The 21,979-nt window shown below is 36.9% G+C and overlaps 1 protein-coding gene across 5 annotated transcripts in view; it reads left to right on the top strand.

Annotated features, from left to right (window-relative positions):
- Positions 1-21,979, top strand: part of NOL4 (nucleolar protein 4) — a 409,694-nt gene that overhangs the window by 373,601 nt on the left and 14,114 nt on the right. For all 5 annotated transcript variants that reach the window (XM_049901605.1, XM_049901604.1, XM_049901609.1 and 2 more), the window contains one exon: positions 5,738-5,918. In XM_049901605.1, the coding sequence (XP_049757562.1) occupies positions 5,738-5,918 (181 nt within the window). The remainder of the gene's footprint in view (positions 1-5,737; positions 5,919-21,979) is intronic.

Below are 21,979 nucleotides of genomic sequence, written 5' to 3'. Positions count from 1 at the left end.
AATATATATTAAACTTCTACCCAAAAGAGACTGCAGACCTGGCTTTATTGAGATTTTTATATGGTGTATTTTGCAACATATAGTGGACTGCCAAAGACATTAATAATGCAAATCTGTGTTTGAGTACAAATGAATCCCTACAAGGCCTGTTTTGATTATTAGTGGAATTAATTATCTGCCTGTTCAATGCATTTACTGTGGCTTGGAATAACAGTTATTAATGAAAGACTGAGGCAAGTTTAAAAAATAGTGCATTTAATAAAAAATTTAATAGTACAGATTAATTCTACCATACAAAGAAGCAAAGAGAAAATATCGTAGAGCCAATGCCTTCTCCCTTCTCCCTTTTTACTCGTCAATAAGAAACTCTTCTCCTGTAAGTGTATTTTATTATCATTTTCCAAACACAGAAAAATTGGTGTGTATGTTTCAGAATAGCTGCCAATTTTCCAAAATTAGAAACTCAAGTTTTTTATGTTGCCCAAGTTATTTTCAGTGTAAACAATGGGAGGTTAAATATACTATTGGGGAAACTCTTTGAGGCCAGCCCTTTGACAAGGACCTCAAAATTGCTTAGAAGTACACAAAACTGTGTCTGCTTTCAGGGTTTCAATGGTTACATGTCTTTACAGAAAGAGTACTTCACAGCCCAGTGGTTTTCAAAACGCCTTAGATGTAGTCACTTTCTGAGGATAAGGTTAAGGTGAAAGAGGAAGGACACAGCACCAAAGCTTGCCCCTGCCCTGCAGAAAGACAGAAATTTCCGAGAAGCGTTGGGCTTCCATGGAGAGCAATTTGAAATCCAACACTTAAGGAAATAGAAGCGGTATGCATGGACAAAATTAATCCATGTGAACATCACAGGTTCATCTATCAATCTCTTGGTATTCCTTTGTCTTTTTTATTTTTTTCTAAACTTTATTTTGTTGTTGTTGCGAATATACATAGCAAAACATACATCAATTCAACTGTTACTACTTGTACAATTTAGTGACATTGATTCCATTCTCTGAGTTGTGCAACCATTCTCGCCCTCCTTTTCTGAGTTATTCCTCCCTCATTAACATAAACTCACTGCCCCCTGAGGTTCCAATCTAATCTTCCAAGCTGCTATTGTCTATCTGATACCATATAGATAGCTCTTAAAAGAGCATAATGCTCAAGGCAGACCTTTTTTTACCAGTTAAGCTAAACTATTGTCTGATTTCAAGACTTCAGCGTATATATTTTTAGTTTAAGGTTTAAAGATTTATCTCAGGGCAATAGTTTCAGGGGTTTATCCATCCTCCACGGCTCCAGAAAGTCTGAGTCCATGAGGATTTGAAATTCTGTTGTACATTTTTCCCCTTTTGATTAGGATTCTTCTATGGAATCTTTGATCGAAATGTTTAGTAATGATAGCCAGACACCATCCCGTTCTTCTGGTCTCATGGCAAAGGAGGCAGTTGTTCATGGAGGCAATAAGCCACATATCCCATATATTCCTCCTATTACTGACTCTTCTTTGTACTCCGTTGATCCAGGTGAATAGAGACTAATCATTGTGCCTTGGATGGCCGCTTGCAAGCTTTTAAGACCCCAGGCACTACGTGATGAACGAGAAGGTAGAACAGAAGCACTAGATGCGTTATTAGCACAGTTAACGGGGATGTGCCATGAAACTATGACCCTAAACTTCCAAACCAAGGAACCAAATCCCATGAGATGTTTCGTTGTACATAAGCAGCATCAGCAGCTATTCTTTTATTTTATTTATTAATTTTTCTTGGTCATTGTAAATACATCTATCACACAACTTTTGCCAATTCAACTTTTTGCAGGTATACAATTTATGGACAAAAATTATGACAATCTGCTGTGCAATTCTACCCTTGATCAACGTGATTTTTCCATCACCGTCAACCTCTCTTTCTCACCTCCCTCCCACCCCTGGTAACCACTAATAAACTTTGGTCTCTATGCATTTGACTTTTCTTGTCTTTTCATGGAAACCCTGGTGGCGTAGTGGTTAAGTACTATAGCTGCTAACCAAGAGGTCGGCAGTTCAAATCCGCCAGGCACTCCTTGGAAACTCTATGGGGCAGCTCTACGCTGTTCTATAGGGTCCCTATGAGTTGGAATCGACTCGACGGCAGCGGGTTTGGTTTCGTGTTTTTTGTCTTTTCATATAAGTGAGATCATACAATATTTGTCCTTTTGTAGTTGGCTTATTTTGCTCAGCACAATGCCTTCAAGTTCCATCCATACTACAGCATGTATCAAGATTTCATTTCTCCTACTGGCTGAGTAGTATTCCATTGTATGTATATACCACATTTTTGTTTATCCATTCATCTGTTGATAGGCACTGAATGAATATATATTTCTGTACTCTATTATGGAGGAAAAATATATATATATGGCAAATTCATGGGTGGTGCAAATGACCACTAGCTGAAAGGTTGACGATTTGAACCCACCAAGAGGTGCCTCAGAAGACAGCCTGGTAACATGCTTCTGAAAAGTCATAGCCTTGAAAACCCTATGGAACAGTTCTACTCTGCACACATGGAATTGTCAAAAGTCAGAATTGGCTAGATGGCAACCAACAATACATACATACATTCATACACACACAAACATATATATGATGCAAGCTAAGATGGATATACATATATATGTATATATATATGGAGCCCTGGTGGCACAGTGGTTATGAGCTCGGCTGCTAATCAAAATATCAGCAATTCAAATCCAACAGCCGCTCCTTGGAAATTTTATGGGGCAGTTCTACTCTGCCCTGTAGGGTCACTATGAGTCAGAATGGACTTGACAGCAGTGGGTATAAAAAGCCCAAAAACCAAACCCAGTGCCGTCGAGTCGATTCTGACTCATAGCGACCCTATAGGACAGAGTAGAACTGCCCCATAGAGTTTCCAAGGAGCGCCTGGTGGATTTGAACTGCCGATCTTTTGGTTAGCAGCCGTAGCACTTAACCACTACGCCACCAGGGTTTACATATGGATATCTAGATATATGTATATTATATATATATGCATTGCATCTTTATAGAAGACTGATGGATATGAATGAGGTGTAGTCATAATTGGTTTGATGATTTCCATTCACCCTGTCACTGTAAAATGCTCTGTAAAAGATTGTTATAGACTCTAATAGCTGCCATGTTTCTGTACCACTAAGACTGCTTGATCAATAACGTTGGTTCACAGTAGGACTGTAATTCGTATGAATATTTAGCTCAGACTTATTTATTAAGGCACACACTTCTAGAAGTAAAAGATGTCCAGAAACATCATCTTCAATACCTTGATCATTCAAGCTTCTTTGCAATCTGTAATCAGGAGCACAAAAGAAAACACATGTGCTGTTTGCCTATGTAGCTAATAGAAATCTAATAGAATGTTTTGAAAAAGTCCTCAATAGCTGCAAAATTGGTAAAGGCTTAGTATCTTCTTTTGTAGAGAACTATACTTTCAAGCTCACCTTTCTTCACATATTTTCTACCTTGATGCTAGCAGAAAGTAATTTCTAGAATTAAAAAAGAAAAGAAGCAAAACAAAAAAAGCCCTGAAACTTGCTGACTTCCCAATCTAAATAGTACAGCTAGTAATACCAGGAAAATTTGATTACATCTGGATCCTTGCTTTAATGCAGTTTCTTCCAGTAAAATTGTTATTCTGGGGTAATTTAATCTCCCAGGGTTTCTAAGGTTTACATGGTAAGAAGGAATTAGAGTCAGATGTTCTAGTTCATAAAGCATTTTAAGTCAGTCCGGGTTTGTATTACATATAGCTCAGATACATCCTTTTTGTTATTTTCAAAAAAGGCAATACTCAGGAAAATACACTTACATTAAATTTCAATTATATTTTGTTTTACAATGTTTTCCTTTTAATGTCCTTCCTTTTCTTATTTGCAGTTTAGTTGACTCTGAGAAAGTTTTCTGTTTATTTTACAACCTTACTTTCCTAGAAATGAAAAGGTAAAAGTACAGAGATCATGTGCCTAAGGTTGACAGCTGAGTATAATGCTCAGAGTTGAATAAATTGGAGGGAAGATAGCAAAATTATAACTATGTGATGCTGGTAGTCATGACAATGCTTCTGCTATTAGAAAGATGATAATATTTCTCAATATAACAATACTACTGGGTTCATACAGCTGACATATTCTACATTTCTTTTTTTTTTTTCTTTTAGCACTTAAAACCAAACCAAACGCATTGCCGTCAAGTCAATTCTGACTTATAGTGACCCTGTAGGACAGAATAGAACTGCCCCATAGGATTTCCAGCTGTTGGAGTCAAACTGCTGACCTTTTAGTAAACAGCCAAGCCCTTAACCACTATGCCCCCAGGGCTCCGCGAAATATGCATTTGCAAGTTATTTGTTCCCTTAAACTTGCACTCTGAACTTAAATGCAAACTACTTATGATTATGACAAAAAGATTCCTAAGAATCCATTAGAATTTTGTTTACAACTCATTATTAAAAAGATAAACAATTAGAAAAGACGAGTTTTTTTTTATTTTTTAAAAAGGAAACAACTAGAATGTAAATAATGAGAATGTTGACACACACTGAAGAATGTAACCGAGGTGACTGAACATTATGGGTAGAAATTGTTGAATGGGACCCTGTTTTGCTGTGGACACTTTTACCAAAAATACAATAAAAATATTTGTTTTTAAAAAAGGAAACTATTAAAAAAGATGAAGAATGCAGTAGGCAAGTGGAGTCATATATATTGTATGTATTTTAGACTATAAATTCACAACGAAAAGGAGAGTTTCTTCTATCTTTTTGACTACTGTTAATGTATACAACTCGTTCCCAATTTTAATTTTTATTTCCTTACAACTTGACATGATTAGAAGATTTGGAAGCAAATTCTTTAGACACTACTGCAGCTCAAAAAAAAAAAAAAAAAAGGCCTGGGTTTATCCAGGCCCTGGTCAGACTATCGTGATCCATGTCATGGGCCTACCATGGAGTTGTTGTTAGGTACCATCAAGTCGATTTTGACTTATAGCAACTCTGTGTGACAGAGTAGAACTGCTTCATAGAGTTTTCTTGGCTGTAATCTTTACAGAAGCAGATTGCCAGGTCTTTCTCCCACAGAGACACTGATGGGTACAAATTTCAACCTTTCGGTTAGGAACCAAGTGCTCAACTATTTGCGTCACCAGAGTTCCTTTACCACAGAGTAAGGCACTCAATAAATGTTGCTATTAAGAAAAAAAAAAATTAATTGTTTTTTATTAGGAAAGGAGGAAGGAAGGGAGGAAATAAAGGAGGAGGGAGGGGAGAGGGAATGAGGGAGTGAAGAAAGAAGGGAGTGAGGGAGGGAGGGAGGGAATGAAGAAAGAAGGGAGGGAGGGAGGGAGAGAGGGAGGCAGGCAGGCGGGCAGGCAGGCAGGCAGGCAGTTGTACAAGATGGTTTAAAAAACCCAAACATTTGCAAATGTTCCTTTGACTTCCATTGTAATTTCTCTTCACATAGCTTTAAATTCAGTTGGCAATTGTAAATTGCACCATCTCCAGCCTGTCCCACATTGTTACTTTGCTTCCTGTTTTCAGTTTTCAGCAAAGTTGTAGAAAAGGTGCATATTGCTTGCTTGACGTTGGTTATATATTTTTTCTTACCCAATGCAGAAATGTAGGTAGCAATAAGATAAAACCTGTTCAAGGTGAAGTAGCATGGTGATTTGATAATGGAATGCTGTCTGTCGTTGCAGGACGAGTCTGCTCCAGCTGACAAACAGTGTAAGCCAGAGGCAGCCCAGGCCGCTTACTCGACATCAACTGTTTCAGGCTCACAGGAGGTGTTGTACATCAATGGAAACGGGACCTACAGTTACCATAGTTACAGAGGGCTAGGAGGGGGACTGCTAAATCTGAATGATGCTGCCAGTAGTGGTGAGTCTTTATATGGATTCTGTTTTTGTGTTTATTTGGGAGTGATACATTTTCTAAATCTGAAAGGAGAAAGTGGATATACTGTTATAAGTAATTGCCAGTGCCAGTCTGCTAAAAAACAAGACGATTTAAAGCATAATAGATAACCTATTTTGTTGCTCTTTTTGAAAGTAGAAGCACTATTATACAACTGAAGGATAGCTATTTTAATACTTAACAAAGTCTCAACTAGAAGCATAGCTTTTTTTTTTCCCAAAGAGTGACACGTTCTGCCCCCGAAGCTGTTATTTACTATTCATCAAAAATAATAACACTTTTTTCTCAATGTTTAAAGAAGATTTGGATTTGGAAAGTTGAGGCACTAGAAACTTTATGGACTTGATGAAACAATCACAAGTATTGTAACTAAAAACATACAATAGGAAACAACACATGGAAGCAACCCAATGACTCTCCAACCAATGGCTTGTCTCAGACAATGGCATGCTTTCTTAGCAGTGAGTGGTATGCCGGAGCCAGGATGAATTCCAAATGAGCTAAAGGTATAAATGTAAAATGCAAAAAATGTAACCATACGTGAAGTTGAAGGAAACCCTGGTGGTGTAGTGGTTAAGCGCTACAGCTGCTAACCAAGAGGTCGGCAGTTCAAATCCTCCAGGCGCTTCTTGGAAACTCTATGGGGCCGTTCTACTCTGTTCTATAGGGTCGCTATGAGTCGGAATCGACTCAACAGCAGTGGGTTTTTTAATAGAATTGAAAGGCAGAAAATATGAGTAAGTTCTTTATAAGCGTATTGTAGAAAAAACTTTTCTCACTATACTTAATGTCCAAACATGATGAAGGGAAAAAAAGACAAATTTAACCACATATGCACAACTTTTGCATGACAAGAATGCACCAGGGACAAAGTTAAAAGGAAATGAAATGCTGGAAAAATGATCAGCAAACCCTATTACAAAGGTTTAATAGTACAATCCATGAAGAACTTCTAAAAAGAGAGGAAGCTTAACCAAAAACTATATTTAAAACACAGGATAGAAATATGAACACACAATTCCCAGAAAAGGCAATGAAAATGTCCCTCAAATATATGAAAAGCTGCTTATCTTCGCTCATTCATAATAAGAGAAATTCATTGTCTGCACATCAGATTAGCAAAAATCCAAATGTTTAACAGAGTATTTTTTGACAAGGCTGTGGGGAAACAAGTGCTCTGTTGCATTTCTTGTGGAAATGCAAAGAGATGCAATCCCTTCATAGGAGAATTTGAAAAGTATCTTGCAAAATTAAATATGCATTTACCATTTAACCCAGCAATTTCTTTGCTAGGAATCTGTCTCCAAGATATGCTAGCAGAAATACAAAATGATATATGCACAAGGCTATTTATTGCAGTGGTATTTATAAATGCTCAAAAGGGTTAACAATAAAAGTGTTTAGGAATAGAGGACTGACTGAATTTATAGTGCATCCAAACAATAGAGTAGCATGTAGCTTTAAAAAGTAAAGAGAAATATTTTTATACACTAATATATATATATATACATATATATATACATATATATATTTGTTATTATACTTGGTCTTGCAAATTTAACTTTGGAACCATGTACATATTTCCATAGTTATGAAACAAACTGATTTTTAAAATCCCTAACATTGAAAGCAGAATGATGCAAATGAGCTTTAATTGTTTAATGAGTTCCTAGCATAGCCCCACAGAGAGAAACTTTTCCAAGGGATTTTAAAAATCATAATTTAACTTCACAAGCATGTAATCCTATGAAAGGATCTCAAATTACTTTCTGTAATCATTCTGTTACGTTGAGATTGCAGTCTGAGTAATGTGGTTTAAAGAAAATTTTTAAGTATGTCGGTGTCAATAAGAACTTGAGTTTTCAGCGGGGGCAAAGTAGAAAAAGATATAAAATCAATGAGTTTAAGCAAAAACTCCATGATCTTCTGTTTGAATCAGTAGTGTCAGCGGGAATGCATGATGTATATTTTGTTTTTTTCTCTTTCCATTGAGAATCCCTGGAAACAAAGGTCAATTTAAATTAAAAATTTGAATCAAGGTTGGTGGGCTTTTTGTATTTCTTATATTTTGGAGAAAATTACAAGTAATGTTAGTGTCAAATGAATGTATACTGTAGGAAATCATTTACCTTTAAAACACTGGGAATATGCCCAGTTGTTTTACTTCACTTTCCAAAGCCCGTCTTTGGGCAATCATTTTGCTTAGGAAAATGACATCATCTAGCACTTCATGCTTCAAGGCCCACCCACCTGAAGTTTGCTTTGATTTGTTTTCCTTCCCATCTTCCCTAATTTACCATTCATCCTTTGAATCCAGAACCCCAAGTCTTGATCAGATGTAGTTGTACGTTCTCATAGCACAGCATCCTGATGATGATACAGAAAGCTATAGCCCTGGTGGCACAGTGGTTAAGGGTCGGGTGTTTGAATCTACCAGCCACTCCATGGAAACCCTGTGGAGCAGTTCTATGACAGCAACAGGTTTGGTTTTGGTTAGTTATCGATATAGATACACACAATGTATTCTAAGTCTAACAATGTAGAAACCACGTATTTTGCCTAATATTACTTCTGTAGTTAAAAATATATATATTGGATAAATAAATGAAAAGGCATTAAGAGATAGTCGAATAAGATGATTTAAGCTAGATTGTGGGAGGAAGGGAGGGAAGTCCTTTCTGAGGGAGGAAAATTTAAACTGAGTAATGGTTGAGAAGGAGATGCTACGTGAATTGGGAAGAAAGATAATATTATAAAGAATAACTTAGCATTTAAAAATAATGAAAGAAGACAACTGCAGCTGGTCTTCAGTGAGTGGGGAGGGGAGAGGTAGAAATTGATGTTGAAGTGGTAGGTGAGGATAGGGCTTGATAGCCCTGATAAGGCATGTGTAGTTCAGATCTAACATCTAATGTTGCCCTGTTCTTCCTCCTTTTCTACTTCTACTGATAACACATCCCTTTACTGTGGTTAACCCATTAATTATTGTTTGGTTGAGTTTGACTTCCTCCCCATGCCCTACCAAGCATGCAGGTAGGAACATCATCCAAGCTTAGCATGTCAGATCCATCGCTTGATGACACTGATTAAGTGTACGTATTTACACACTAATACAGATTAAAAAAAAAAAAAAAAGACAAGCCCAACGTCTTTGATTCAGCCTTTATTAACATTCAAGTTGAAACTGGAGGCTGTACTTTTCAACTAGCAGAACTTTGAGAGAGCCTCCAGAGAAGATGAATGACAGGAGTGCAAATGAGAGTGCAAAGCAGTGAATCGATCTTTCACCTTTGTTTTGGTAGGACAAAGAAAAAGATAGCAAATATATCTAATCACATTACCCTAAAATGTAAATTAAATCCATAATCAGTATCTCATCATAAAGTTGAATTTCAGTCTGATGTCTATTGTTTATTCATATTTGAGGCACAAAATACTTTCCTAAAATAATTAAAATTTGTCAGAATAGTTCCAAAGATTCTTGCCTTGTAATCTTGAGACCATGAACACTTGCTTTCAAAAACTTTCTGTGTTAGAATGTTACAAAAAACTTTGTTCTCTTAAAAGTTGACAACCATGTCATAGGGAATTGATTTTACTTACCAATAATGAACCTGAAGATCAAGACCTTGCTGTTCTTGTTATAAATAAACCTACCTGTATTAAATACTCTTGTATCTTATCAAACACATCTAAAACCATTTTCTTGTGAAGAGTTATTTTAAATGGAACTAAAATTGTGACTCAGGAAAAAGCTTAAAGATAATGCAAAATCTAACATTTCATGACACACCTAAGCCAGACCAATCAAAATCTTGTTTCAAACTATTCTTCCACTGCTGGAAAAACTTACTCTTGTCACTGGAGTTGCTAAGCTGGCAAAATGTACTTACTGAGATGCCAGTGGCCCTTTTGATGCCACATGGTGAGTGCTGGTCTAAGAATGTAGACATGCAGATGAAAGCAGAAACTAGGGGTAGAGGAAAATATAGAGCTTTGCCAATAGGATTGGGATCCCTGGATACATTTGTGCCAGACGTGACCTCCACTCTGAGACTAGGCAAGAGTGTACTGTGGTTCAATAAATTTTCCAGGTCTTCTCCTTTGGGTTAAGCACTTTAAAATTGGTAATTCTATCCATTTGAAACCAAGAAGTCATGATTAAGTGGTTGGAGTCTTGCTTCATTTTGTTTTGTCCTAAATATATTGGAAATTCATTGAAGAGTTTTGACTCGAGTAATAAACTATTCTGACTTACATTTTAAGAAGTTTAGTCTGGCATCTGTGAATTAATGGGTTGGAAATTGGTAAAATGGAATCAGGTATCACAGTTAGAAGACTATTGCACTAGTCTGGATGAGAAATAATGATGGCTTGGACTAGACTAGAGGTCTTATGTGCAGATTCAATACAGAATTCACACTTAACATTGACAGAATTTGGTGATAGAACGGACGTTAAGGAAGGCAAGAGGAATAAGTAAAGATGGCTTCCGACTTGAGCAATTAGTAGATGGTAGTGGGATTTATTATAGAGCAGCCCTAGTGGTGCAGTGGTTAAGAGTTTGGCTGCTAATCAAAAGGCCAGCAGTTTGAATCCACTGGCCACTCTTGGAAACCCTATGGGGCAGTTCTACTCTGTCTTATAGGGTTGCTATGGGTCAGAATCAATGAGACAGCAACAGGTTTGGTTTGGTTTTAGTGGTATTTATTAATCGATTCAACGGCACTGGGTGTGGGGGTTATTAAGATGATAATAAAACTATATAGTAACAAATTGGGGAGAGAAATTTGAGTTTAATTTTTGATCAAATACGTTTCAGAAGTCTGTCAGACTTTCATTTGCAGATGAAAAGTAGAAAGTTGAATATACAGAAATCAGGTCTAGATAACTATTTCTAAATTGTAGGCTAGGAATGTAAAGGAAATCCACCTGTATTTTTTATATTACTTTCCAGTTTTCAGGTTATATTTTGACCTTACGTTACATTTCAGAAGAGTAGCTCTAAAATTCTCAGAAATCAACTCTACACCAAATAAAGAAAGTGTACACAAACCAGGTTCAACTCTTTCTATTAAATTTTAGATGATTTCAGAAAATTTTATTCATTTTGATCATACTTACATTTCAATAAATTTTGGCTGTCATACATGTTGACTTTTTGGGTATTTAGTTAATGTAGCCTTTGAAAATTTGCCTCCTAATTGCTGAAATTATCAAATTATCGAAGGACACATTAACTAAATACCCAAAAAGTCAACATGTATGACAGCCAAATTGCTGAAACCTATAGGGTCGCTATGAGTCGGAATCGACTGGACGGCACTGGGTTGGGTTTTGGGTTTAATTGCTGAAAATGTTTAACTCTGTAAAGGCAATAACATTCTTTTGACTGAAGGTTGCCTTAGAGTAACCTGGCCTTTTAGGCTTACAGCATTCTCATTTTATGTAGATAATATGAAATAGTCCATAATCACCTGCAGTGTCTTTCATATTATTTACGTAAAATGGCATTGTAATAGTGTACCCAAACAGCAATTGTATGATGATCTGAAGAGAGTCACCTCTAGGTGAACTCAAACGCCCAACCTTTCTGCTGGCAACTGAGCACATTAGCCATTTACACCACCCAGAGATTCAAAAAACCCAATTGCCTTCAAGTGGATTCTGACCATGGCAACCCTGTATGTTCTACCCCAGGGTAGAACTGTGCTCAGTAAGGTTTTCAGTGGCTGATTTTTTCGAGGGAAATCACCAGGGCTCCCCTGGGTGGACTCGAAACCCTAACCTTTCAGTTAATAGGCAAGCATGTTAACTGTTTGTACCACCTAGGGACTCCATGTTGTGAGAGAGCTCTAAATACCTTTTTTTTTTTTTCCTTCCACTGGCCTTGTTTCCTCCACTGATATTGTCTATTGCTGTTTTTTGTTTAATTTTTGTTTGTCTTAATCACAGAAGGACAATTGGATTGATTAAGCCCACAATTTCCATTATTTAGAGGTTTTCTTTATAACTTCCAGGAGCTCCAAGTGTTCTGATTTCTTAAAATAGTATTATCTTTAGCTTATTTCTTCATCTTTAAGGCATTAAAATAGTGACTCGCTGTAGCAAATCTGGATCTGTAGAAAAAGAAACTGCATACATATACATAAATCATGACAACTGAGAAGGACATAGCAGAAGATTAGCATTCTATGAGGTGCCAACATCATACGTGATGGCGAACACCACAGGTCCATCTAAGTTTGAGATTTCCGCATTTTAGGATTTGTACAGATCTTCTGTAAAGTGTGGAAGGGAGGAGGCACTTCGAAGAGACCAAGTTGAATTAGTTATAATTCTGACTTAATTTATAAAGCAAATGAAAACAATTCCTGGAGTTGTCAAACCATTAACTGGAGAAACTGGGAAATGTAATACAGATTGGCAGTATAGGTGGTGGAGGAGGGGGAGATAGAAGGCAATAGGGCCTTTACAGAACCTTTAAGATGAGTGTAACAAGAACATGAATCCTGCAGATTGTGCCTGGTTCAAGGAGAACACGAAGGCAGGAGAATGAAAAAGGATACCTTAACAGCATTTGGATTTAAGGTAACAAATATTTTTAGATCCCCACATTCGATTCAGCATGCCCTGGTCGTACAGTGGTTAAGCGCTCGGCTAACCAAAAGATAGGTAGTTTGAACCCACCACCCTCTCCTCGGGAGGAAGATGTGGCAGTCTGCTCCCATAAAGATTATATTGCCTTGGAAACCCTATAGGGCAGTCCTACTTTGTCCTATAGTGTCACTACGAGTTGGAATTGACTCGATGGCAAGTTTTTATATATATATATATATTCAAATCACTGTAATAGGTACTATAACCCCAAACCAAACTCATTGCCATTGAGTCAATTCCCACTCATACAGGGAAAACTAAGCTTCTTTGTTCTGGCAAAGGTCAGAACCAATGACCTCAACAAACTTACAAGTTAAAAAGAAAGACGAAATAATTCTTTCTCATCTTGTCTAGAAGTCAAAATCCTATCCACTCTTTAAAGCTAATTAAACGCTATTTCTGTGAAACCTGTCTATCTCATCTTTGGGATGTTTAATCACTCCTCTATGTGTGCCCTTACTGTAGAACTTATGTCACTGAATTGTGACACTTTTACAGATATTTTCCCTATATTGATTTGCACTCTTTGAAAGCAGAAACTCTGTCTTGTTCATTCTTTCAGCACCATGGATAAGCTCAGATATATAGTAAGTCAGAAACCCTGGTGGCATAGTGGTTAAGTGCAACGGCTGCTAACCAAAAGATCGGCAGTTCAAATCCACCAGGAGCTCTTTGGAAACTCTATGGGGGCAGTTCTACTCTGTCCTATAGGGTCGCTATGAGTTGGAATCGACTCGATGGCAATGAGTTTTTTTTTTTGGGTTGTATAGTAAGTGCTCAATCATATTAGTTTAATGAATGAACAAATTTTATTAAAAACAATAGAACATTTGGTGTCAAAAGTCAAAAAAAAGAAGTTCAAAAGAGTTATTTATGTGTATCGGATGGCAGGGATGGAGGGTTTATCTTAGAAAAAAAAAAAACAAAGGAACCAGAAGCAAGAAGAAAATTAAATTTAACACACACATACACATGCACACACATTGGGATTATCTTTGAGCATTCTGTAGGCAAAAGAGGAAGGCTCCTGTCCACTCATCAGTACACATGTCTATAGCAATTACGAAGAGTTTTGTAAGTCCCTGAATTCTCTGCTTCATTTTGAATGCAAGAACAATTGGAAAACCTTCCCATATTGGAAACTTCATAGCAAGGAAAGATTCTGTCTGCTGCTGCTGTGCCAGGGTGCCCTTGAATCCTTCATTAGCCAACCTCCATTTGTTTCAAGCTGGCAAAGGTCTACACCCAACAATCCAAATGTTTCAAGTTGGAGTGTTATCAAAATGACAGCAGTTACAATTTGAATACAGAAATTTATTCCAAGTATCCAACTGAAATGAGAAGAAAGCAAGCAGCCAACACGCCCATATTATCACATCCAATTACATAGAACTTTGGAATGCTTTCTTTCCATCAGGAAGTTCACATTGAGCTGTCTAAAGATGGCAATTGTGTTCACTGCAGTTATCCATTTGATCTCTTGAGTCTAAATTATATGCATAATGTGTAAGTTAAGTACTTATGTTTCCTCTCTACAAAGTCCATTGGGAAGGCTTTTCAATTTGCTTTTCAACTCTGATATAAAATGGGCTGAGGTACAGACCAGAATCTAACAAGATCAAATTGTAGTAATAACAACCATAATAACTAACATTTGTATGGCAATTTCTAGTTCGCCTAAACCTTTCACATCCATTTTCTCTTTTGTTCCTCACTAACGTTCAGGATTGTTGGCTATAAAGACGATTTAGATCATGAGTCCAAGGAAGTTTGGCCATAATGTTCACCATCACCCTAGAGCTGATTCATAGTGGTCTGCCTGGCTTTGTGGGTGGTGCTGTCCCCAGGCCTCAGCATTCTGAAACATCATTTCTCATTGGAAATTTTCAAAGGAGTGCCTCTATTCACTGTCTCCACTTCTTACTTTCTTTTGTTCTTCAATCCACTGTACCCTGACTTCTCACTCACCGTTTTGCATAAATTTATCAGCAATTCCACTTATTGACAAACTAAAGATGTGGGTGGGGGGGAGTGGCATTATCTTACCAGACTTCTTGAGTTGAAATCTGTTGATGATTAGAGCCATGAAATGTCCACCCTCTTGACTTCCAAGATTAATATACTTTCATATTACCTTTTATTCATCAGATATTTCTTCCCCTCCTGCCTCCCTGGGATTTTCTTTCTCTACCCATGCTCTTCCCTTAGCATCCTGTCCTGTCCCTTTAATCATCTTTTTCTGCATCCTACTCAAGCAAAAAGCTCACTAGGTCTTAGGGTTTCAACTACAGATTACTTTCAAATCTGTGTATCTATCCTGTTTTTCTTCATGCACTTCAGATTTTATATCCAGTTGCCCATCATAGCTTGATCTATATATCCCACAATGTCTCATATTTAATTGTTCAAAAATTAATTCTTCGTCCTCACACATTCTAATGTCTGTCTCTGGGGTTTTCTTGTCTCGAAATGTGCTCCCCAGCACCAGACTCCTATAAGCTACTGTATTCTATATAATGCCTTTTTCTGGTTGCCTCATTTATTCACTGGCTGTTAAGTTCTCGTCTTACATATTTCCACAATACCCTAGTTGTGTGTCTTATTATTTAACCTTTTGTTATGTGCTCTTTTTGTGCTAGACTGGACACATTTTGAAGGCAGGGAAAGTGACTTTTTTTTTTTTCTATCATATCACCAGTGTCAGTAGGTGACTGACTAAGAAGAGCGCTTAGTGAATACTAAATGGATCCATGGATGACTTCTCAGCTTTTAAGTAACTCTGTTATTTTGGGGTTCTGAATAAAGCTAATTCCTATAAAAGTTGTAAAATAGCTTTAAAACCTCTTTGGCATAGTCTCTGATACTTTACAACTACAAACAAAACAAATTAAAATAGGAATTAATTGTGACAGAACTTGAAATTGGACTTGCTTTCACTAAACATTATACAAACACAAGATATCTGAAGTGTGACCACATTTTGGCATTGAGTTCACTCTACTTTTCCAGCTTTTCCGTGTATACAATGATAATAACCTAGAGGTAAAGTGAGACTGTGAGTTACTTACACAAACATGTATCGTGGTATATATAGATATAAAGAGATGATGCTTATTTGTAAATTTTAATGATAGGAAATTATCCTAAGCATTTGCTGGAGCATTGAGAGAAAATTATATGAATTACTTGCAAAATACAATGAACCAGCTTTGAGTTTATCTGACTAAGCTCCCAAATCTTTCACCAGGTTTCTGTAGGTCAGAAAACCTCCGAGAAAGGGCTCTGAACAGGGAGGTGAGTGGCTCTGTGTTTTCCCTGGACTACCCAGTGCTTTTTTACCCAGTGCATATAATTGGTTTTACAGTTCAATATTAATCATACTTCTCTGTCAGCTGCTTCCTCAAAAAGCCTACTCTGCTGTACAGTAAAATGGATCCCTAGGTATTCTTAACATCCTCCTGAGAATGTTGTATTGTCCCTACTCACTGAAGGCGGGGAATGAGACTTCATTAGTGTTCTGGGACCCTTCTTCGTGAGTCTACTGGTATACAGGTCAGGAGCTTTCCAGATGACATCAGTTCATATGCCTGGCTCAGTTGTGTGACTTACACAATCTCCTTTGAACTTCGTCATATCCTCTGGGGATCTATCTAAACAAACAAGCTTTCCTGGCCTCACCAGCCCTCTGTCACTGAGGAAGAAGTTCTGAGGAGTTAAGGATGTTCTGCTTTTCTAGGAAGTCGGAGACCTGACTGTCTATATGGAATTGGAAAGAGCCATTTTCTACATTCACCTTGCCTGGTGACTTAGTCGGGGTTCTCTAGAGAAACAGAACTAGTGGTATCTGTTTATCTACATCTAGTTTTTTATATATATTGAATAAAGAAATTTATTCCAAATATCCAACTATGTAAATATCTATATATCTATATTCTTATATAGATATATATGTATCTAGATAGATAGATATAAAGAGAGAGAGAGAGAGATCCCTAGGTGGTACAAATGGTTTATGCTCCACTGCTAACCTAAAGGTTAGTAGTTCAAACCCACCCAGCAATGCCAGGGAGGAAAAGTCTTGGCAATCTGCTTCTGTAAAAAATTATAGACAAGAAAACTCTATGGATCAATTCTGCTCTGTAACACATGGGGTTGCCATGAGTTGGAATTGACTTGACGCCAACTAACAACAACAGGGAAAGAGAGAAGAGATGGATTTATTTCAAGGAATTGGCTCAGGTGTTTGTGAAGGGCTGGCAAGTCCAAAATTCATTAAGTCAGGTGATAGGCTGGAGACTCCTGCAAACTTGCATGGCAAAATCTATAGGTCAGGTGACGGGAAGAGTGAAGAATAAGAGTGTTCTGGCAAAATGTCTGTTTATAATCTAGGGTAGAACACACCTTAGGAAAACTCCATGTTTGCTCTTAAGGCCTTAAACTGACTGATTAAAGCTGACCCACATTATGGAAGGTAATCAGCGTTACTTAAGGGCAACTGATTTAAGCACACGTAGTTTCTTCAAAATAGCGATTAGTGTTTTATCAAACAACTGGGCATGATAGTCTAGTCAAGTTGGCACATAAAATCAACCATCACATTCCACCCCTTTTCAACTTTTCACCTGTACACATCTCCTTATACTATATGTAATCTCCAAATAAAGATAGTAACAAAGTTATACTTCTGCTTAACATGATATGACTGTCCTGTGTACAACAAAAAACACACTAAACCTTTTTCCAGAGAGGGTGCTAATACACCTTATGTTTTACGATAAGTGATGGAATAAAACAAGGATATCATACACACACGCACAAACATATTCATAAGAAAACAATGAGTAAACACTCATAAAAATGACAGCCTTCATTTCTGCAACTGGAGACGTGGTTTTAGCTGTTATTTACAGCTACTTTCTTCTACTACCCATTCCACATTCCCTTTGCCCTCAGCAAGCACCACGGATGGTCATGGTTTTTTGCCTTATGGGGTTGAATTGTGAATTGAACTATGTTACCCTAAAATATATATGGAAATCTCAAGCCCTGTAACTATACGATGGCAGTGGTTTTTTGGGTAACTATAAAAAAAAAAAAAAGTGACTGGTTTTTTTTTTTTTATAAATATGACACAGTTTTTGAAAATCAGGATTTTCTTTTGTTCTGTTAATACACTGTACCAGCAAAGGGTGTGTCCTAAACCTAATTACTTCTGAGTTATTAAAAAAGCAGTATAGACACAGAGACACACATGGGGTGGGGGCGGGGGCAAGAGACAGACACCAAAGAATGCCTAGGAGCACCCAGGAACTCTCAGAAACTCCAAAGGCTACTGACTTGTTGGACCTCCCTTGAGGTTCATGCTCTGAATTTGGACTTTTGCCTCTGGAACTGTGAGAAGATAAATTTCTGTTCTTTCAAGCTACCCATTTATGGTATTTCTGTTATAGCTGTACTAGGTAACTAAGATGCCTGGGCTCTGGCACTGATGGACCTTCCCAAAATAGGCTCCAGTTGTTTTCCTAGCTCTGCTGTCTGCCTGAATCACTCTAGGAGGGTGAGAATGCCAAACGAGCCTAATTTTTTGTTTTGTCTTATGTTAAAAATACAATTTCTGATGTCAAGCATGATTATAATTTCAATGCTAATATTTCCTTTTGTTTCAAGGCACAAGATTTCAGGGTTTCAGGCACAAGGTTTTATGTTGGGTCTTGATTAACATAAAAATGTGTGTTCTGAAAGCCCTCCTCTCACCCATGTACATTGCTAGAACTAGTGGAAGTGCCTGGTGGCATAGTGGTTAAGTGCTGCGGCTGCTAACCAAAGGGTCAGCAGTTTGAATCCGCCAGGCGCTCCTTAGACACTCTATGGGGCAATTCTACTCTGTCCTATAGGGTCGCTCTGAGTTGGAATCTACTCGATGGCACTGGGGTGGGGTAGTGGAAGTGCATACATTTGAATGTGAACCCACACAGTTCAAGATTTGTCTCATGAGTTGCTACTTGGTCCACTCATTTAAAATCAGAACTAATTAATGAATAAAAAATTAAATGAATGTGGTGACTGACACTCTGACCAATATCTAAATGGCTAGAGGGAGAAAAAAAAAGTGTTTCCGGTAATTTAAATCCATTAGAGAATAGAATTCCCTTGAGTGCTCTGATTTACCTAATTAATTTGTACAGTACTCTAAATTTAGGACTTTTTTTTTTTTTTTTTTTTTTTTTGGTTCTTAACTACTTCTGGCAATATAAATTGATCCCTCTTTATTGTCCTTTGGGTCAGTATTCTTGGGGTAAGCATGTTTTATTAACACCTTGTTCCTGCAAACATATCAGGGACACAATTTAAATGGCCATAATTCTGACGAAGGCCATACTATATTTATTTTTGGTGTGTTGCTTCAAAGCAAACATTTGTGTGCATGTGTGTGTGTGTGTAATATACTCACCTCTTTTATGTCATTCTCCTTGGGTCATTCTCCTCCCATGACTTCGTCCAACTCTGGTCTGTTCCCCTGATTTCTTCTATTTTCTGCAAAATATCCATATGTGCTCTAAGCCAATTAATATCAAAGGTGAAGAAATGGCAGTAGAGAACTTCCCTCTATGAAAATCCATCAAACCTGTATTCCTTCACATGTAAGAAAATAGTTTGTCTAGGTTCATAAAACGATTATGCTTAACTTCTAAAAAATCCCTTGATGTTTGAAGAAGCAAAGTAAATATTGATAACAAACCATCAGGGAAGGCAGGCACATGGACTCTCCAAATACTCCTTCTCAAAACTCTGTTAAAAAATTTGTTTTTCTTCTTATTAACCTCAAAGTTATTATACTCTAATGGTACAGTAAGGAGAATTTTTTTGAGGATAAATATTCTGTGCTTCACATGAGCTATGGTTCCCTTCATAGTTTTGAATAATTGTGAATTGAATGTGGACATTCTTAAAGATGAGAAGAGCCCCATTTGCTGACATTCACTTCAGTTTGATGATTCAATAGTTAATTTAATCCATAGTCTGCTATTTGCTAGACTTCTCTCATTTATTCTTTCACAAAATTAGAGTTTGTTTTCCTCTTCTTAACCTTAAGTGATTAGATTCTAAGGGCAAAACAGGGTCCTTAGGAGTCAGAATCGACTCGACGGCAATAGGTTTTTTTTTTTTTTTTAAGGTCAAAATGAAGGATCCCTGGTGGCAGAGCGGTTAAGCACCCAGCTGCTTACTGGAAGGTTAGTGCCTCTAACCTACCAGCTCCTCTGCTGGAAAAAGATGTGGCAGGACAAAATGGATGCTCCAGAACTAGTAGGATCTACCCACACCATTCTTATCCCTCGGTGCAAAATAATATGTTAAAATTACCTTGTATATATACCATTGAAATGTCTCCTTAAAATATGTTTTTAAAAATTAAGATCTTTTGGAAGAAAATAAAACAGAAAAGCCTCTGACAATTTTAAACACACATAAAACACATAGATTAGATTAAAGAATCTCACTTGTACTTTGCCCTATAAATATATAATATAGAGATATAAATTCTATATTTGTAAATATAAATATGGAACCTTTTAAATATGCTGTATCTTATAAATATGAATTCCACTATTATTAGCCACCTGTAAAACCAAAACACCAAACCTGTTGCCGTTGAGTCAATTACAAGTCACAGCGACCCTACAAAACAGAGTAGAACTGCCCCCATAGGGTTTCAAAGGAGTGCCTCGTGGATTTGAACTGCAGACCTTCTGGTTAGCAGCTGTAGCTCTTTACAATTTACTAATCTTATGATTTTACCACTGTGTTTTGCATCTCTTTATGTACATATTAAATGAAATTTCATCATTAGGAGATGAAGCCTGTGAAGTCCAAATTCATTAGAGTTTTATTATTTATTTTCTGGAGTCATACAGTGAGTTAACACAGAGCTACCATTTAATTTACGACTTTAAAGCTTCTTCAAATATTTCTGGAAGTAGAATGACTATATACACATCAATAGGTGCATTTTAAAACTGGCATTTAAAAATCGTGGGTTATTGATGTTTTTCCCCTTAAGAATAGTCAAAAATGCAATTGAAAAAAAAATTATCCAGTTTTTCCTGAGGGTGTTCTGGAGATTTTCATCTTATCACGCCCCTAGTTTACTACAATTCTTACTGATCCTTTAAAATCCCTGGAAAGTTAAGATCTTAATAGTGGACAGAAAAGGCAGAACTCAAATGGTTGAAGCAATTGTGATATTTTTGACCACATAGGCTCTCTGTAAAACTATGAACGATTTTTTCTGTGTGGCTTTCTGGTTTTAGGAATTACTTCCTGTCACTCAGAAAAATGTATATGTTTGCATACAATAAATAAATATAAAAATAAGTACAACAAATTATTATGCTGTCATGTAGTATATTTCGTTCAACAGATGTTAAAAGTAGCTCTTTTCTCTCTCGTGCAATATTTGTCTCTTTTCCCATAAGCCAAAGATAACCAGGAGACAGAAATGAGAGTCCTTTTCCTTACAGCTTTCTGAAACTTCTGGGAGAGTGAGTCACTCTTTAGGTTATCCTAGGTTTTTCAGAAGATTTGTCAGTCACGTCTCTACCAAGTATTGAATTTGAAGGTCAGGTAGAACGGCCATACACTGAATAAACTAAGACAGTTTACAGAGCTGAGTATCAGGAATTAGCAAATGCAAGTAGAGGAAAGAAAAGGAAGACAGAATTGGGAAATGACTGTGTCTCTTCAATTAACTGTTCGAGGAAACTTGTTGGGATGAGAACCAAAATGCTGAGATGTTCAACTGCTGTTTTTGTTGTAATTTTTAAATTTTAACAAGGTAAACTTAGGATAATGAAATAAAACATAAATGGATCAAGACAATGGGAAAAAGATGAATCAGGAAGACCTGGTGAAGTTGTTTCAAAGCAGGCATTTAAAGTTAATTGACCAAATTTTAAAGGCAGTTCTAGGAGATTTGCATCTTGAAGTATTTAAAGACTAAGCTAAACTTGTCTTGGGACAATTATGTCCTTTTTTTTTGGTAATTTGGTGGGAGATTGATTTTTATAGTCTTCCACTAAAATTAAACTCTAAAGAAGTAAAAAGTCAAAATTGCCTTCAAATCATTCCAGGAATATATTATGATGGAGACCCAATTCAATCTGTAATTGCTGTCAGTGTTTGATTCCTAGTTTTGCTAGACATACATTTGTGTTGGGGGGGCTGGAGAGGAGTCCATATGCTCCTCTTGACTCTCTTGCATAATGCATTAAACAGCTACTTGGCCTTGACAGTGATATATATCTTGCTTTCTGTGTATCTGTAGAACATGTATCTTAGCACCTTGTTTGATCCTTTATTGATAAATA

This window comes from Elephas maximus, chromosome 11 (genome assembly GCF_024166365.1).
Source record: "Elephas maximus indicus isolate mEleMax1 chromosome 11, mEleMax1 primary haplotype, whole genome shotgun sequence".
Taxonomy (NCBI): Eukaryota; Metazoa; Chordata; class Mammalia; order Proboscidea; family Elephantidae; genus Elephas; species Elephas maximus.
Note: the sequence above shows the minus strand (reverse complement) of the source record. Positions and strands in the feature narration are given on the sequence as shown.